Genomic DNA, 19,964 nt, shown 5'->3' on the forward strand with positions numbered 1-19,964 from the left:
TCGAACAAAAAGGTGATATTTTCTAATTTGTGCATCAGATCCTGATGTAAATACCTGGAAATAAAAGCTGAAACGTTGATCTCTGGTTTCACATTCATCGTTTGATGTCAAGCCCAAATGTTTTCAGTCTACAGCAAAAATAAAGGAATTGGCCTCACTGTTCCAATACTTTTGGAGGGCACTGTATGGTCATGACCTCTGTTTGCTCTTTCTCTCTCTTACACTCTCGCTGTTACACTATCTCTCTTTCATTCCCTTCCTCTCTCTCTATCTCTCTTTCTGTCAGTTTTTCTCTCTTTAAGGTTGGGGAAGTAGATTGAAATAATATGAAGGAATGGCCGGGTGAATTATAAATAAAGCAACACATTATCGCATGGCTAGTCCAGTGGCCTAACAAGGGTTTGCAGGCAGTTAAAGCCCGAGAGCCTGAGACATTGCACTGAAAGAACAATGTTGCGCCTTTAGCTCACTGTTCTTGGTCATTTGCATGGGATACTGGTATGTATGAGAGGCCCTGTACCATAATCCAAACTCACCTCACACACACCATTGAAGACCCTTTACCTCTCACAAACACTACCGAAATACACTCACATTCACCACTGAACACCTCTCATGTCATGTGTACAAGTGAAAATGCAACCCCACAAAATGACAACTGAAAACTTCTCAAACTCATGAGTGAGAACCTCTCGTATACCAAAGTGAACACATTTCACACTCACAACTGAAAATGTAACCTCTCACATGCACAACTGAAAATGTAACCTCTCACATGCACAACTGAAAATGTAACCTTTACCATGCACAACTGAAAATGTAACCTCTCACACGCACAACTGATATGTAACCTTTCACACGCACAACTGAGAGTGTAACCTCTTGCACATTTAGCAGACACTCTTATCCAGAGCGACTTACAGGAGGTACAGGGACATTCCCCTGAGGCAAGTAGGGTGAAGTGCCTTTCCCAAGGACACAACGTCATTTTGCATGGCCGGGAATCGAACCAGCAACCTTCTGATTAATAGCCCGATTCCCTTACGTTCCCTTACATTTCCACATTTTATGATGCTTATGTTTGCAATTTAAGTTTATTTGAATGTACATTTAACAATACTAACATATCAGCCCTTAAAATTTGTTTCCTGAAGGGTTTGCTGACTACCCCAATGAAATTGACAAAGTAATATAGTGACGAAGGGGTTGGGGGAGGAGCTAAACAGCTATTGATCTCACCCATTACCTTACTGTGGGAATTGTGAAGAAGTCTTTTGTAGGGGATTTTGTCTGCTAGTTGATTTAAGATGTACGAAGCTGCACTATTTCAATGTATGACAAATAGTTTGAAAGTTTACAATCTGAACTTTCAGAATCTGAAAAATTACCTCGACCTATTTGAGGATCAAAATACAATACTGTCACATATTGTATTATACCTTCTATTAAGTGTGAATAAATACTATACATATTGCATTTTCAGTTGTATGTGTGAGAGGTTAAATTTTCAGTTGTGAGTGTGAGAGGTTCTCAATCATGTCCCCCATTGTCATTGTGTGAGGTGGCATTTTCACTAGTATACATGAGAGGTGTTCAGTAGTGAATGTGAGTATATTTCAGTAGTGTTTGTGAGAGACAAAAGGTTTTCAACGGTATGTCTGAGAGATGGCCTACACGACCCCTCATATACTGGGGTTCTAATCTCCCTCGTTACAGTGGTGCTGTGACCAGGATCATAGCTCCTGGTAATCTGTGAATGCTGTGGAGTTTAAAGAGAAGGTCAAAGGAGGGTGTGTGTTGCTTGGCTAGTCTGGTAGCCTAGCAAAGGCTTGCAGGCAACTGAAGGACAAGCAGGAAGCACAAACCTCCCTGAGATGTTAGGATCACCACTTACTCACTGAAATAGCGGTGTTGCATGTACAGCTCACTGTGTTTGTGCGTGGTCTTGCACGTGGGATGTTGGGGTTCTAAACTCCCTCTTTACCAAAGTAATGAGGCTTTGCGAGTGCATTATATCACAAATCTTGTGGAATTTCCATGTGAGGGAGTGTTTTTGTGTTTATGTGTGTTTTTGGTTTGCACAACATGCTAACCTCAAGCTGTATTGTTAATCTACAACTGAGGCTTGTAGTTATATGGTACAGGTGGAGTCAGTTTTACTCCATAGAGCACTGACCTGTGTTTGTTTAGGGTTTAGCGTTAGTTTCATGCTTTGTGTGTGTATGTGCATGTGTGCATGTGCATGCATATGTGTTTATGTGCTTGTGTACATTAAAAAAAAATGGAAGTCTCGACGAAACAGCCAACTCCCAGGACATCAAGGGACACAAGGTGGATTTGAAAGTTTTTATTCCTTGACTGATCCACTTTATTCATATCATACTACATCTTGGATAATATATTATTGCTATAAATTAATACATAAGTTATGGATTTTGGCTTAGCCATGCAGTTGTTAAATGATTCTTGCGTGGTTTGCTTTCCATGGCAGGAAGAGGGGCTTTCATTTTCACACGTCTGGTTTTGATCAGGTCTGAGAGCCCCTCCCCTCACCATGCAACACCTTCTCGGGACAAGGCTGAGATTGGGCCCTGAAACACATGCACACATTTGTATGGTTACTCTTGGGGGGACCTGTAACTCAGTCCCTTTTAAAATCCTGTTTTCCCTTACTCGTACCTTCACTCTAAACCTAGCACCTAAACCTAACCCCAAAATTATACCTAACTTCTATGCTCATCCCTTCATGGTATTCTTACCCTAACACTAATGTAAACCTAACTCCCCTAAAACTCCCTAAAAATGGCACTTCTGAGGACCAAAAGAATATCCTCAAAAGTTGGTGAAACATAGGGTTCTTATCAGTGTAAGGAATGACTAAGGAGGCGGCACAAAGACAACTCAAGCAGGTATGTACCTGAGTGGTGTAAAATATGGTAATTGAACTAACCACACATCAATTTAAAATGTGTAAAAAACTGCACTCTGTTAGTGTAACTGAACACAATATTGCTGATATGCAGTATGTATCCCATGTGATAGGCCATAACTTTGGTTTTGGGGAAGTTGTATTCTACTTCTGGTCAGCCCACAGTTGGTTAATACAAAGCTCATTTGTGATAAGTTTGAATTTGTTAAGTGTACATGGCACTATAGGCTATGATATAGTGCCAAAAGTAAATTTTAGAAATTCAACCTTATAGTCTATACCAACTCTTGTGTAAAGAGGCAAGCGCGCAAAATCCCAAGTTGGAAACATGGTGGTGAAGCTATTGAAGTCATGTGACCGTGGAGTAGTTTGTTTATAGCAGTTAGCTTTTTACTTCTGCCAATTGCATATACACTTAAAATCATAACAGTTTATTTGTGAAGATGATCTTGCTGAACAAAACGTCTCAGTATCATAAATATTTGTTTGCCACAGAGCTTATTTTCTGCAATAATCCAAAATCGAATGGAAAAATCAAGTTTTTGTCAAGGGAACCAGGCGGGCCTGTAAAAACTCTGTACACAATTTAGGGTTAGGGCCAGTGCCAATTTTAGACCCTGTTTATGGGTGCTCAAGCACCCCTAAATTTCATCTCAGCACCCCTCAAAATAATAAAAAAAAATATATATATATATTGTTTATTATCATTCGATGCTGGTAGTTCATCAAATCAAATCAAATGTATTTGTATAGCCCTTTTTACACTGAAGCATGTCACAGAGGGCTTCACATACGCCCATAGAACTGCCCCTCAACCAACCTAAACCCTCAAGGAAGACAAGGAAAAACTCCCAGAAAAACTCCCAACAGGAGAAAAAATGGAAGAAACCTTAGGAGGAACAATTCAGAGAGGGATCCCCTCCTCCAGAGAGGGTATGTGGGAGAGAGGAGCAGAACACAGGCTAAACATAGTCATACAGTGTCAATGAGTTTTGAAACACCAAAATCTATAGTTGAACTTTATAGGTGTAGGACAGGACCGGGAGATTCGCTGTTCATGAACAAAGGGACATCCTTAGTTTTTTCATTCATTCAATATTTTGCATAATAATACATAAATGTATTCATTGTTATCCAGTGAAATTAGGGTTTTACATTAGGAAGGGGGTTTAGCACTTTTGCAAGGCACTGTATTCATGTCACATTCTCATTGGGGGCTGAGCACCCCTAAAGGTCTGATCCTAGAATCGCCCCTGGTTAGGGTTACTGCACATTAAATTAAATTTGATGAATTATTGTTATGATATGAGAAACAAAGGCACACAATATGAAAGATATTGGGTGAATAGGCTACATGAAGAATAGGCCTACATGGAGAAAGGTGAAAGGAGCTGCTGGAATTTAACATGCTTTGAAACTTAAATAACTGAAAAAAGTATGTGAAAATTAATTAATCTGCAGATGAGTCTTCATTTTCTGGCCTTATTCAGCTACTGCAGTTCTGCTAGACTTCCCTTCTTATGGGCTCTTTGCAGCAGATCGGTTATGCTGAGATAACAAGCGTGTCAGAAAACGGCCACCGATGGGGAGAACGTGAGCTGTGCTAGGGAGGGAAGATGGCCCCTAATACTTGGTGGCTGTTGTTTGCATTGGCACAGCTGGTGTACAACACAAACAGAGCAAAGCAGATAGTGGCAAACCTGTGTGTGAGCTTAAATGCATCAAAGGACATATTCATGCCAGAAATAAAATAGCTATTGCATAGGATTTGAAAATTATGCCAGATGATCTTGTTTGGAATGCAAGTTTATAGGTTTAAGAGTTCTCATATTGTGTGCGCTTAGCTAAGCCACGATTAAAATGTCTATATTATCATAGGTTCTTAAACATCTTATGTGTTTCCTTCTTCCACTTGTCAGACACTAAGATTGACGACTGGCTGTGATGGTCTGGTTACCATGGCTACCTCCAAGTCTATCCAATAGAGTATTGTAAGGTTTCTAACAGGGATTAACCAACATAACATGAGAGTAGGTAGTACTATATTAACCTTCTCAACAATAATCTATATGTAATATCCATATGTTTTATTTCTCTAAAACATCGTCTTAAGGGTCTATTGTAAGGAATTCAACTACCGCATTATATTATTACAATATTCTGGCTTCAGTCTATGTGAACACTTTGTTTCCTCTGTTTGTGGTCTGTCTCCCCCTAATGCATGTCAGGATATCCTGGACATATAACAGAAACCTTCTTATGAACCCCTCCCCCCCTTTAGTCCCCTCTCCTACCTTCTTCCACAGTCGTCTTTGACCTAACTTGATGATTGCTCTAAAAAGCTATATAGTGAACTCAAGTCAGCCATATCTAATCTGTGGCTGAAGGTTTTACTGTCAGTTCCAAGAGACAAACTAGTATTTACACCACTGAAGGTTTAACAACACTCACATTGGTACCAATTATGTTTTTCAGACCATCATATATTACTAGTGCACAGTGCCCATGATGCAGTCAGTGATTAAGATGCCAGTGAAACACACAGACACAGATTACTAGAACTATAGACACTAGTGCACAGTGCACATGATAGAATGGGTGGCACACACACCGATTCCTGGAAATATAGATAGGGCACAATGCCTGCAAAGATGACGGGACACAGATTTCTGGAATTATAAATAGATAGTGCAGTGCCTGTGATGCAGCTGGTGATAACAGTTCTCAGTGGCTTCTCAGATCACAATTGAAATTCTCTGACATCTCTGAATTACTTCCTGAGTACTCTGGATAAGAGCGTCTGCTTCATGACTAAATGTACTTGTTCAACCTCCACATCATCTATTCTAGTCACTTATACACATAATAAAAGCAATTTCTCATAATTTTAAACAAATTAACAATACTCTGGTACATTTGTGCAAATGATTTTGTAGCGTAAGGGGTGTTTGCTGTGTTTATATTAAAGTTTAAATTGTTTCCTTTGTGAGATGCTTTGCTTGTATTTTCTCATACAAACTCATTTTCAGTCCTGCTTTACAGCCACTTTGATACATCTTCAATCTCTGCATTTGATCCATTCATCCATAGATTGAGAACAGTATATATATTTTAGTTTTAAGAAGGGCAGTAGTAAGGCAGGGGTAGGTAGTCAGTAGTAACTAGAGCTGCAGGCCTTGGGGAGAGCAGGAGTAGAGTATCTTTTATAAGATTCAAACCTCAATGCTTTGGATGCGGCCCATAATACATACAGCAAACCTATGTGGCTGGGTCTGAGCCCAGGGGGTGGAAAGTTACATCAAGCAGGAAAGGGGCGGTAACAAACAAACTCTCCCATGCTCATGTAAACACAGGTCTTGGATCAGCTACAGTGACTCAAATCCTTGGTTGCTAACTGGTAATGGCAGAATAACAGGTGAGTTTGGATCAGTTCCTGCTGTCAGAGCATCCATGTCACGAGACACTTAGATCCTTGGCAGTAAGGAACGAGGAGACAAAGGCAGGTGAAGCACTTTTACTTGTACTCTACGATTTCAACAACATACATTATGTGCATTGCATAGCGTAGTGCAAAGACAATTACCCACAATAGTGCCTGGTCTGAACAGGGTTTATATACTGTGTGTAATTGATGATGATGTGCAGGTGTGTGCAATAATGAGGTGTGAGTCGGTCCGTGTTCCTCCGCTGTCCTCAGTACTCTGGGGAACTAAACCGTCTGAGGGGTGCAAGAGGAGGATCCGTGACAATCCAACTGATTTGAGACACGAGATGCAACCGAACTGATGCCCTACCACACTTCCATTTTCTAGACGCTCTGAGGGTCAGCATGTGCTGCTCTAGCAGCCTTTGGGTCTCTTTGACTCAAACCATTTAAATACTGTAGAACTAGTTTATGATCCTTGATCTTCCAATGTATTTTCTGGGTGCACTACACATCATTTGGATAAAAGCTCTAAATGAATCACATGCAATAGGACAAGTTTTGTACCACTTGTTTTGAGAGAATAGAAATGGTCTGCACCCATACAACCTGCCTGTGTGGACACTAGCCTTCTATAGGAAGCTCAGAAAAAGCACATTTGCCATTTATTTGTCATAATCTGCTTCTGATAAAAATGTATGTGATCATTTTTCAATGTGAATACATTTACTCTTATTCATATGAGATTCATCTCTTTCCTATTGATTCTCTCATCTCCTTTTTGCACTCACGGTTTGTTTCAGTTAGCTATGTATTTTCTCATTTCTACCACTGTTCTTTTTTCCAAACTCATCCGACCTTCCAGTACCTCTTATTTTCCCTCTCTTTCTGATGAGATGCTGTATGACTTAGGATGGCACACAATTGAAGTAGCCATTTTCCTGTTAGAGGGCGGTCAGCTCCTAAGCTGTGGTATGGTACACAGAGTGTGTGTGTACGTGCACATGCACACGTGTCAATCTTTGTAGTTGAGTGTGTATTCCTGTGGGTGTATTTTAAGTGACAATCATAGTTGAAGCACTTAGTTTACTTATCTCAAAGGAACTAATGGCTCTATCACTGTAGCCGCATTGACTAACCAAGGCGTCTCAGAAAGGGGTGAGGCCTCAGTCTCAGCCCTGTGTGGAAGACTGACAAGGGATTGTTTGGTGCTGACCATTCAGCACAGTTGGGCCTGGGTTATATTTAGAAACTCTGGAGTTTTGGCGAGGTGATGTGAGGTATTCCCGTTCTGTGTGGAGCCGTGTGTGAGTTACGTAACAGTTGGTGTTTAGGGAGCATGAGTAGGCTTGCTCTCAGTTTGAGAATTAAGCGGAAGGGGAGCCAATGGAAAGCCATTTCAACATTTATTGGCTGGACTGGATATTAATGACAGAAATCTGTAATGTAATTTCACCTGTTAAAAACTCAAATTCAAGATATCTCTAATCATATTTTGACTATAGTTTTTAACTAAAATCGTTTACATTTTGACTGTCCGTTTCACACCAAAAAACTGTGTTTACATTTTTTGCTGTTAAACCTTTAACTAACCTTTGTTATACCATGGTCTGGGTGAATACTTGATTCTGATTGGCTGCAGATGTGTCCATTATCAGGTGATGTACGGACACCTACTAATAACTACTTAATTGGAGCAAAACTGTCTTTTCACCGTTCTGAATTTTTGTGCTGGCTACATAGTATATGAGCCTGTACAAGTGTCTGAAATAAGTAACCTTAACAACAGGAGTCAAAGCCTCCATTTACAATTCAGCAAAACTTTAACACGCAAACTTGTATTTACAACAATGAGTTACTTCAATATTTATTTTAACCTATTTGCAAAATGTTACTTTTCTGAATTTACTGTGACAGTGTCACGTAACCGCTCATCTCACATCCCATTCGCTATTCACCTCGCAATTAATCTACTTCACACAGTAGCCACAACTCTATACATGGCCGATTATTTTCTTCTTAAAAATCTTGATTTTATTTGGGGACTATGACATGGCTCGATAGCTGACTAGTCTTGTTGTTAAACATATTGTCAAATTATAATTACTATAATCAAATTATAATGAGAATATGTCAACTTTGATGCGGTCATCTCACTCCACAGGCTGCGGCCGTACTGTAGCCGGGTACTAGTATGGTCGCTACTTTGTTTGTGAAAATCTTGATATTGATTTTGGGACAGTGACATGGCTGGTTAGCTAGCAAATCTTCTTTTCAAACATACTGTAAAATTATATTTACTGTTTGTCAATCGTACACAATGTTACTGCCTTTGAATCTTGCTAGCATAACGTTACCTTTCGGGCAAATAGCTCAGCCAAATTAAAGCCGGTGTTGGTTCTACGAGCTGAGTGGAGTAGAATTATCAGAGTTGGCTAACGTAATGGGAGTCAGATGGCCGAGCGGTGAGGTAGTCCGGCTAGTAATCAGAAGGTCGCCGGATCGATTCCCCGCCGTGCATCCGTGTGTTTTTTTGTCGTTGTGAACCTAGCTATCATCGCAACACGTCCAGTCTGAAATACCACTTGATGGCCAAGCACACAGCTGATGCGAATTCTCCGCCCCCTCGTCAAAGTTGTTTTCTATTTAAAATAAACATTTGCACTAAGCAATCCGATCCACTTTTCCATATTGATAATAAAATATATAAAAATTAAAAACAATTATGGGACAAAAACAAATCAATGGACATTTAGAATAGATTAAAATGTGGGATTAATTGCATTTACATTTAGTCATTTAGCAGACGCTCTTATCCAGAGCGATTTACAGTAAGTACAGGGACATTCCCCCCGAGGCAAGTAGGGTGAAGTGCCTTGCCCAAGGACACAACGTCATTTGGCACGTCGGGGAATCGATCTAGCAACCTTCTGATTACTATCCCAACTCCCTCACCGTTCAGCCATCTGACTCCTAATTGCAACAAATCGCGAGTTAACTATGACATTAATGTGATTAATCGTGATTAAATATTTTTAATCGTTTGACAGCACTACTATATATATTTAGTTAAATTGTCTACCATGGATACAATCAACGTTTTGTTGCCACAGAGAAATTATGAAGAAAACATAGATCGGGGGCCCCTTCGGGTGCGGGGCCCGGGGTTTTTGGGCGCCCCCCCCTCCGCTACTGGTTATCATGTATGGTTCAAAGATTATCAAGGTTTACCTATTTACAGAGGCGTTGTTAGACATAAAACTCTACTAGGGCACAGGCCCCTATTCATATCCCTTTTTTTCTTTCAAGTTTGCGCACAATGCATGACTAGGCATTTTTGAGCTTCATGTAATAGCCTATTGTTTTTCTGTTTTAGTCCAAATATGATGATCGGTAGGCCTATCATCTAGAAACTTTCTGTAGTTTTGTAATGTTTTCTTAGCCTACCTCAATTCTGACTTGTGTGTCGAGTCCAACACCTGGACTTCTGCGTGCGTGCTGCGGTGGGGTATTTGGCAAGCTCTTCGAAGACCGCGCTGACATGGAATTCTGGGGGTATCGTTTGTGTTTTCGGTTAAATGCTTTGATTATACAAGCGTTGATTGGGATACTGTGCGTACATTTTTTCCGGGATTATCAATATAAATGAATACACTGACTATTGTATATGGTACATTGTTAAAACTCAAACTAGATTTTACTGGGGCACAACAGATTTTTACCGGGGCACGTGGCCCAGTAAAAAGGGTCTAACAACGCCATGCCTCTTTATGCAAACTACTGAAATGTATAGCCTATCAATAGAATCTAGAACTAACCAGTGGTCAGAAATGGAACACACAGATTATGAAATTCAAGGTTATCTATATTTTCTAATCAATGTATTTATTCCCTGGTGTTTTGCAATTTTCTTTTATTTTCTTCGTGCCTTCTACACTAGGCCTATATATTATCCTTCCAGGTTAGAATACCAATGGAGGCTGCGTTTGAAATCGTTCATCAAACTTTTGTCAGCGTTTTTAGTGGAAATTTCATTTGCATTTGTACAGGTGTATTCGTGCACGTTGGGTTGGCCCTCGCAGCGGAACGACGGAGTTTACTGGCCGCTCTGTCTATTCGCGCACCTCACAGTTGCATATTAATCAGACAAGAAGACACGCTTATCAACTGGATTACTATTGAACAAAACAGAACGAGGGTTCGCCTACTTGAAACATACTATTGAGAACATATTCGCTGACATGCATTGCACGCGTGCTGAACACGCGGACTTTTTTTTGCCTAAGGCGCTCGGGATTTGTCATAGGCGCTCAGGAAACCGGTTTAGGCGCGCGCCCACATTTTCTCTATGCAGGAAAAACCCTGGGACGGTTCACGCCTCCGCATCGTCCATTATCAGGTGATATTGTACACCTCGTCGGGCACTGTCCCTTACGTTGCTAACGCATTTGTTTACTTCAGAGTCCACTGTCGCTCTGTGCTGGAGCTTATGGTTTTGTTTCATTTGCACATTATTAGACAGCGATAGGCTCAACTTTATGACGACAAATGTAATCTGCCCAGATGCACTTAAATTTCAGATTTTTCTGAAGTGCACAAAGGACTTTCAACTTCAGTAGAGGATTGTGAAAAAAACTTATAAAAAGTTTAGTCAAGGTCAGAGATTTTAGGGCACAAACATAAGAAAAACATTTTTTGGACTTTAATGGGTCTTTAAATAGGTGCAGGTCATGTGGCCACAATAATTTCAACAGACATGCACACAAATTAAGAATAAACTCGTCGTAAACCATAAAATATGGTAGCATATAATCTTACTAAATATTATGACAGATGAAAGCACACATGGGCATAGGTTTATCTATTAAATTGCGTCCTGGAGCACGATTTTCAGATTTTATGTGCAACTGTTATAGATTATGCTTGAATAGGGGACTACAATTTACAACCAGTTACATTTTGTCAAAAAGAAACTGTTGTTTTGACCAGTCAGAAAGGTTTAGATAGTATCTTGAATACAATTTCAGACTTGTCTCAAAGGTATTGCGACTTGTCAAAATGGTGTTGCAGATATCTGTAATGTTAATACTAGTTAGCGCATCAACTAGTATAGAGAGAGCATTGTTTGAATTCAATCACATTGAATAACTAGAAAAGGTACATATCCTGAAGAAAATATGTGTTTGCTGAAAGCAGTTGAAACGATTTTGTTTTGATGGCTTGAATTTTGAAGAAGGTTTTACCAAGATTTTAAAAGAGGTATGTGCTTTAAAAACAAAATGGTGAGAAAAGTATATCTGTCATTGTAATGCATTGCGATATTTTCTTACTGTTGAAAAAGGAGAAAAAATTGTATCTTATTTAATTTCATAAATGTTAAAGTGTTATCTTAGACCTCAATGGTCTTAAGACAGTCACCACCATCACCCTGTGTGACACCCTAGTCAACACTGTGGTAGTCCTTTCTCCTCCTGGGCACTATCCTCTCCCAGGACTTCAAGTGGGAACTGAATATTAGCTCCCTCACCAAGAAAGTACAACAGAGGATGTACTTCCTACGGCAGCTGAATAAATTCAACCTGCCAAAAACAATGATGGTGCACTTCTACACAGCCATCATTGAGTCCATCCTCACCTCCTCCATCAAAATTTACTCGGCCTGTGTCTCCTGCTCTACCTCCACTCCTCCACCTCTCGCCTGTTCACGCAGAAAGGTGCTCATGTGCCTGTTGGGACTTCTGGACATCGATGTGGTGGTGGAAAGAGCTGGCTGGTCTTGCTGAGACTTCACAGGGGCTACTGATGGTGACAACCTTGGGAAAACATGACTCCATGCCTGGACCTGTTCCCATTCCCCACATTTACGCAGTTCACACAGTATATATTAAGCTGTTAAAACACTCATAAACACACACACACGCTAGTAGATGCTCAAGCATGCACATGACCATACACACTCATACAGAAACAGAGCAATAGGGAGCTACAGAGACCGAGGCTCTAGTTCAAGACATATCATTGCGCACACACATGTGCACGCACTCAATACTCAAACACAAAGACACGCGTCGCCAGTAGGACCAAGCAAATAGCGTCAGTGTTGGCATATAACTCGTTGGGACCAGTCGGACCTACTTTAACTTGCCCACGTGCTGAGGGAGGCTGAATAATGCTAGGCGTAAAGCTTTAACAAATGGGACATTTTGACTTTGCAAAAAGAGATTCAGAGGAGAGTGAGAGGACTAAGATGTGTGTGGAGGGGATCAGGGACAGAGGAAGGGCTGTGTGAGCTGACCACTGACAAAATCCCAGGATCTAAACAAAAAATCAATTTGGTTTGGCTCACTTTAGGACCTGCAGTAATAAACAAACGCATGCCAGCCCTTGTCTGCAGATGACAGTTGATAAGGTGTGTGATAGGTGTGTACCTGTGTGGGAAGCTCAATAGAGGTGACAGGTATTCCTGCCTGACCAGTTTAACTGACAAGGTCATGTCAGACTCGCCCTAAAGACAAAACCTGTCCAACCGTCTCTGCTATGTCTCTTCATGACTTTTCCAACACAACCTATGCCGACTGGGAGTCACTTAATATCGGGAAATCAAGGTATTTCGAAAATGTCAGATATCTCAGAAACAGAAACTGGGTCAGTTTTGTTGAGCAAGTAATGTACAATAGCCGTTTTTGATAAACATAATTTCTAGTGGTATCAACACAAGATATTCGCGTGTGTGTGTGTTTGTTTGGGTTGGCATCATAGCGGTTGCAAGTGTCTCTGGTGTTTACAGTTCAGTGACTGAACAGTTATTGTATTGCGTAGGGATAAGTGACACATGCACATACACCTGGACTGACTTATTGCAGAGTTAAGAAGCAGAGAGGGGTAGAGGCTGTCTTGTCTGTTTTCTTGTCCTGGTATGACCCCTCCATAACATGCCTGCTCTTCACAGAGAATGGTGTCTCAGAATTGTTAGTATCTCTGAACAGCTTCATTCTTTAAAGACCATTATTTATTTTATATATTTATGGGATTACAGTCAGCCATGCAGAGGAATTTCATTGTCTTTCGGACAGTCAACTAATGATTAGAATAACTACTAATGGTTCATTAGTTCATTAATGGTAGATCATTTTACTGGAGTTCCACAACAGTTCTGCTGGTGTACACATCAGGTGCTGTGTCAGCTCAGCTTAGCTCCAGTCCGGTGTGTGAGGGATGTCCGGTCCACAGCTTACATGCTCCCCGTCTGCGTAGGGCTGGAGAAGAAAGCCCACATAGGGGATCCTTTGTTTAGGAGGGTCTAGGCATGGAGAATCATTTACAAGCTGCTAGAGTCCCCACGCCATTGGCTGACGGAGGTCTGTCTGCGAAAGGCATCCCATGCGTGTGTGTGTGTGCGTGTACTTGTGTGTATCTCCGTGTGTGTGTCATCGTCTGCGGCAGATGCAGCCGCTCGTTATAGTACGGCAACTCACAGGCAGTCTGAGCATGATACTCAGAGCTTGTTCTGCTCTCTATTACTGTGGCCAGCGATTCTTTTGAGGTTGATGGAAGCAAAGCAAGATGGCCACCAGTACCTTTTAGGAATATGTTGCCCAAACTTGAGGGGCTTCTTGTGAGGACACAGAAGGTAAAGACTCTATGCCCTGGTGTCTATTGTCTAGCAACACAGACACAGACTGTACTGTAGCCTACCAGAGGTTTGTACATACTGTGTCGGATTTTGTTGTCTGGGATATGTTTTTGCTGTGTGTGTATGGGTTGCTACTCGATCACTAAGGACCTATGTTTGTTTGGCTTGTGTTTTCCAGGTGAGTTGCAAGGACGTGGCCAAACCAGCAACAAAGAAGACAGTTTCCACGGTAACAGACACCCCTCTTTTTTTCTCTAGTCATGTCTTTTTTAGTCGTGGTGGTGCATGAAGCGTCCTTGTGCGTCCTTTTCCTTTTTTTGAAGATATTTTTGTGCACCTGCTGTTTTCTTATGAGGGGTGAGGAGGAGACTGGAATGGTTTTAATCTCTAGCTCTGTTGGCTTTCTTGGCTTTGCTTGCCTCAATTGCAGTAAGAGCTCTAATTTGTTTATGCTAATATTCTTCAGTACCCTCGTTAGTGGCATGTTTGTCTGAATGATTTTCTGGGATGATTAAGCTTGTATTTTGTAAATTAATTTAGTTGTAGCTTTTCTGAAAAGCACTAGTGTTATTACGATTCCAAATGAGTTTTTTGGGGTGCGATCTGTGGTGTGTTCCATCTGTCTACATGTGCGTCAACAGAGCTCCATGAATGTAGCTTGAACATGCAGCATTTCACAGAATTACACACACTTACAGCCCAGGAAGGAAGCATGTTTTTTTTAAAGATGTATCTTTAGAGCGCAAGAAGAGTTTTTCTTCTTTCTCTCTGTACTTTACTGCAACTCTCAGGTGTACAGTAGCGTAATGAAGGGAAAGACTACAACAACCTAAAAGCTTCTTCATTAAATAAAAAAGGTTGATTTAAAATACAAATTAATATCAGTTTTTAGTCAAACTCTCAAACTCTGATTCAACCAGTTAAGCCCATAAAAACCCCATGTGCAGTCAATGCAGGTGTTCTATATAACTAAATGAGGATGTGAAAATAGCAACATTGCATTTATTTCTGTCTTATAAGACTGGGCTTTTTCATAGTAGATTATTAGAGACAGATTGTATCTAGGGATGGATAGTGTGTGTTTGTGTGGATGGTGTGTGTTTGTGTGAATGGTATATGGAAGGTGCGTTTGTGTTGATAGTGTGTGTTTGAGTTGATGGTGTGCGTTCACGTGAATGGTGTGTGTTTGAGTGGATGGTGTTTGTTTTTATGGAGTGTGTGTGTGTGTATGACTGGATGGTGTGTGTTCATGCAATGTTAGGGATGGATACTCCCTCGGTTGAAACTTCCCTGGAAACCCCTCTCCTCTGAGGAGGTCGTTAGGATTCAGGCAGTAATCACAGTCCTGTTGCTAGGCTAGGAGGCGTGTTTGTGTGTGTGATTGTGTGCAGAAGAGGGGCTGTGGTTTCAAAGACAAGCTTTTTCTCTGTACAATACTATGAAGTCAAATGTCTACTGAGAGTGATTTGGAGGTCCAGAGGCAGACACAACAACCGCAGAACAAAGACAGCCCCCAACACATGACACACTTTGAGTTCCTCTTTAGCCCGCTCAACCAGCAAGTAAACATCTTATTTCCGTGACATACACTTAAATAAGACTAATGAATAGCTCTAAACCTATTTTATAACCTAAGCCTTCCATACTGCAATAGACCTAATGTTTCAACAAACCACACAGTCTGTAGTTTGTCTGTATTATGACAAATGTACACAGAAATAGCTGTCACATACAAACGCAAACACACATAGCTATTCTTGTGAGGACTCAAAAGTCAGTCCCATTCGAAATCCTGTTTTTCTTAACTTTAACCTTAACCCTAACGTTAACCTTAAGCCAAAACCTAACCTGAATCCTAAGCCTAACCCTAGCTCCGGAACTCTCCCTAACCACTAACCTCAACCCTTAGTCCCAACACTAATTCTAACCCTATAACCCAACCCCTTTAAACCCCCTAGACATTGAATGGATATTTATATTCTTGTGGGGGTGTCAGGTCCATATAGGAAGGATATATAAAAGACTGTACACACACAGTACACATCATTGTGTTTAAACAGGTTTGAATGTGACTGACACTGACACACTCCCTTTTCCTTCATCCCAACTTTCTCTCTCCCCCCCCCTCTCTCTCCCTCTTTATTTATCTGCTTCCTTTCTGATTCTATCTTCCTTTCTTTCCCTCTCCCCTCCTCGAGTGGCCAGCTAGCAGACGACTGTTGCAGCAGCTGCCATGATATTGCTTCAGCTTCTGCCCCAACAATATGTTGATTCAGCATGCTCTTACTAGTAAGGGAGGACAAAAACTAATGAGAAGAGAGGGTGGTGCTGAACACATACTTTAGTGAGTATATGCAGAGGTGAATTCAACACATTTAGGAGATAATATGGTGTGTGATTAGAGTCTCAAAAGGCAGTAAAAAAGAAGGCTCACCAGACACTCTCCTCACCCAGTAATTGCTTGACTCCCCGGAGAACGATATGTTTGGTCTGTGGGTTTAGAGGAGCTGTTAAAATGCTTGTATATTAAAGTGTTCTTCTGCTACTGGATCAGAATATTTGGAGTCACACAACATAGAGCAGTTGAAAGTATTGAAAGTCCATTCCCTCATTTATTTTTCTATACGCCCACTGACTCTGCAGATGTTACTGAGTACACCACAGTACTTTGTGTATGTATTGTATACAGTATGTCCAAGGTGAGTCTATGTTCACCTGGGTAAAATCACCTACAAGGCTGGAGACTGTCCTGTCATCTAAAGCAGTGGTCTTCAACCCTGGTCCTCAGGGCCCACTGTCCTACTTGTTTTAGATCAGTGTTTCTCGAGTGGTGGGAGAGAGGGTTGCGGACGTGTGCTTTGGCTCTGAAGCACACAAAAAATCAAACTTTTGTTTGTATAAGTTACCGAACTTCTGATTGTGCGCTTTTATTTAGAAAGGTGCTCAAGTCTCACGCATTCACCATGACACAGAGTTGTCTGTAAACTCCACTTTTTTCTCTCTCTTCCTCCCCCCTGCCTTTTTTCCTTTCCATCAACCACTCATTTGTCACAAGTGTACTGTAGTGGCCTCAGAGACCAAGGTATGCAATCAGCATTACCTCCCAGAGGCAACCAATATGTCAATACTGTGAACCTTGGATGGGGGGAGAACTGCTGGCCATTCTTTGACATCACAGTGAAAGGGTCAGGCTCCTTGGACGCTGTGTGGATAACAGACCCCTGTGTTGCAGGGGGGCTTGCTCAGACACGCACTCACATACATACACTCTGTGACCCCCAACAGTGACACAATTTAGTTAGCTCTGTGTTTTCTTCTTAAAGGTTCACCTGTGGCTGTTAGGCTGTTACTAGGTTTGCCTGTCTTTTTTGCAGCCCAGGCGGGACGGGAATACAACCTGAGGCTTCATGTGTGGAGTTAGAATTTAATTCATCTTCTCATTTCCGAGTGATTTTGCTGATTTCTATCATGTAATAGAATCACAGGGATTCTCTCACACACACAATCTCTCTTGCTATTTATCGTTCGATCTCACTCTTGCTCTCTCTCTTTCTCTCTCTCAGGTGGCTAGTGAGGGGGTTTCAGTAAATGGCAGAGGACCAGTTCAGATGGCAGATGACACCCATACGACAGCGGAGGAGGAAGACGGGGAGGAGGGCCCCATACCTCACACACACTCCCCCCACGCCCACCACGACCGCCTTCTCACCCCAACCCGAAATGGCCAGCCCGCACTTAACAAGACAGAGCCAGATCTGGACCCGACCAGCAATGCACTTCAACAACACCACTGCACTTCTGTGACTTCTCAAAATGGTGCTGATAAAAATCAGATGAAAACAAATGGTGCTGAACCGACTGCTGGGTCATGTAGTCTAAGTACTACATTAGAGTCCATGTCACAAAGCACTATCGCAGAGTCCCATAAGACTACATTGCCCATCTTCCCCAAAGGTAGCTGTGAGACTACACCTGAGGCCCTGATTGACGGTATGTCAGGTCCACTGAAGAAGATCAAACTGGAGGAGCCGTGGGAGTGGTCCTCTGACCACACCTCCACACCAATAGATGGTGACGATGACGTGTACGAGGACGGGCTGTCCACGTTAGCGGCTGTGGTCTGCTTCTCCATCACAGACAGGAAGGGCCTGGAGGAGAAGCTCTGCAACTCACGCTCTCCTATCCTGCGGTCCTTCAAAACGGAACCAGAAGACTTGTATTCTTTCAAAACAGAACAAGAGGACTGTAGGGGTGACGTGTGTCTAAAAAGCACTCCCATCAGCCTGTTAAGGGCTCCTGCCACTCTCAAAAGGGAGTCCTCTCCAGGTGTCTGTCTCCCCAGCGTACAATCCTTGGTAGAGCAGAGGAATATCAGTGTTGAACAGGCTATCGCTATTGAGGCCTTGACTCAACTGGCAGCTATCCCGCAAAACCTTCCTGGGCTCATCAAAACCGAACCACGCATTGAAAGCCCCATCTCTCTCATCACGTTACCTTCAACGCTCACATACTCCTCCTGTAGAAACACACTTCTGCCAGACGCCAAACCCACAGTTGGGATCCACTCCAACAAAGTCCCAGTCATCAGTTCACCACTGCAGCAGATCTCGGTCATACGCCCCCCAGTGGCCAGGCAGGGAAATGTAATCCAGTGCACCAGGGGAGCGGTCTCCACAGGCAAGCTGGGTCTACAAGACCTCCTGGAAGCCAGCGAGAGAGGCCAGTACAGGAGAGCAGAGCAGGGCAATGGTGCTCACCCCATCCGGAAGGATCAGGACAGGGGTTTTAATAAAAATCCAGACAGGATGTTTGGGAGGGAAGCCGAGAGGGTTGTGGGTAACAGTGGAAGGAATCGGGATGAGGAGGAGGTTGCAGCTCAACTGGCCGACTTAGCCTTCATCATCCAATCCCGTCACAAGCACCTGGGTTATCCCTCCCAGCACTCAGAGAACAACCCTCCTAGAGGAACTCCAGTTTCGGCAATCAAATACAACCACAACTCCCAAGGGACTCCCAGTCTCAAAAAGACCCTCGCAAAGAAAACCAAGACCCCCCCTAAACCCAGGAAGAAAAAGGTGTATGAAGGTAAGGAAGGAGAGGGTTGGGGTCCAGATTCAAACAACCACAGGACCCCACTGACTAAACGCACCCCAAACAGCAAGACCCCTACCAAGGCCAGAGTCCAGAAGGCTCTCCTCCCGCAGAAGGCTACTCCCAAAAGAAATCTGTTCCTCCCCCAGGCCCAGATTGACCTGAAGAGTTACCTGGCTGATGCTGAGGAGCGCAACAAGTTCATCTACCACAGCAACGCCCACAAGACAGACGCCCTTCACACTGGATCACAGGTCCCTCCCACAGGGCAGGTCAACTACAATAGCACTCACTACCTTAACACCACTCACAGTCAAGGTCTAGATCACCACCCGTGGTCGCATTCAAACGGACACCTTCCTGTTCAGGAGAACTGCCACCTTGACCAATCATTGGGAGGACGCGAACTGGAGTTGGACAGATGTTTGTTTTCTCAGGTAACGCAGCCCTATGACGGGCCGCAGCATGGTACTAACCCAGAGACTAGCTACACCAGCCCACCAAGTCTGGGATCCAATCACAGTACAGCTTTCATCAGTCTGGCCAATGGCACTTCAGGGGATCGGCGATCCCCGCCTCTTTGTCAGCAGAGTTACTACAAGGTGGAGCAGTCTGGCCCAGTCACAGTGTTGTCCACGTCAGCTGATGGCAATCTGGACCAATCGGAGGAGTCTACTCCAACCAAGAATGGCATTGGTGGCTTCCTGGAATCCCCGCTTATCTTCCTGGACACGCCCATTAAGAACCTGCTCAGCACCCCTTCAAAAAAGCTAACCGAGCTGCCTACCTGTGGATGTGTGGGTGAGTCACACTAGTACAACCTACTGTTGGCTTGTTGATGGTGTGTAAATATAGATTATTATGATGGATGACCATTTGTATTTATC

At 42.5% G+C, this 19,964-nt stretch overlaps 1 protein-coding gene across 4 annotated transcripts in view; it reads left to right on the forward strand.

Annotated features, from left to right (window-relative positions):
• Nucleotides 1-19,964, forward strand: part of tet1 (tet methylcytosine dioxygenase 1) — a 32,782-nt gene that overhangs the window by 6,024 nt on the left and 6,794 nt on the right. Inside the window, exons 1-3 of one of the 4 annotated variants that reach the window (XM_047030069.1) lie at nt 12,783-12,958; nt 14,165-14,215; nt 17,550-19,878. In XM_047030069.1, coding sequence (XP_046886025.1) covers nt 17,595-19,878 — 2,284 coding nt within the window. In that variant the 5' untranslated portion in view covers nt 12,783-12,958; nt 14,165-14,215; nt 17,550-17,594. Of the gene's footprint in view, nt 1-12,782; nt 12,959-13,563; nt 13,984-14,164; nt 14,216-14,246; nt 14,416-17,549; nt 19,879-19,964 lie in introns of those variants that run through there. The other 3 variants (XM_047030068.1, XM_047030067.1, XM_047030070.1) reach the window with 3 other exon arrangements.

Source organism: Hypomesus transpacificus, chromosome 11 (assembly GCF_021917145.1).
Source record: "Hypomesus transpacificus isolate Combined female chromosome 11, fHypTra1, whole genome shotgun sequence".
NCBI classification, from domain to species: domain Eukaryota; kingdom Metazoa; phylum Chordata; class Actinopteri; order Osmeriformes; family Osmeridae; genus Hypomesus; species Hypomesus transpacificus.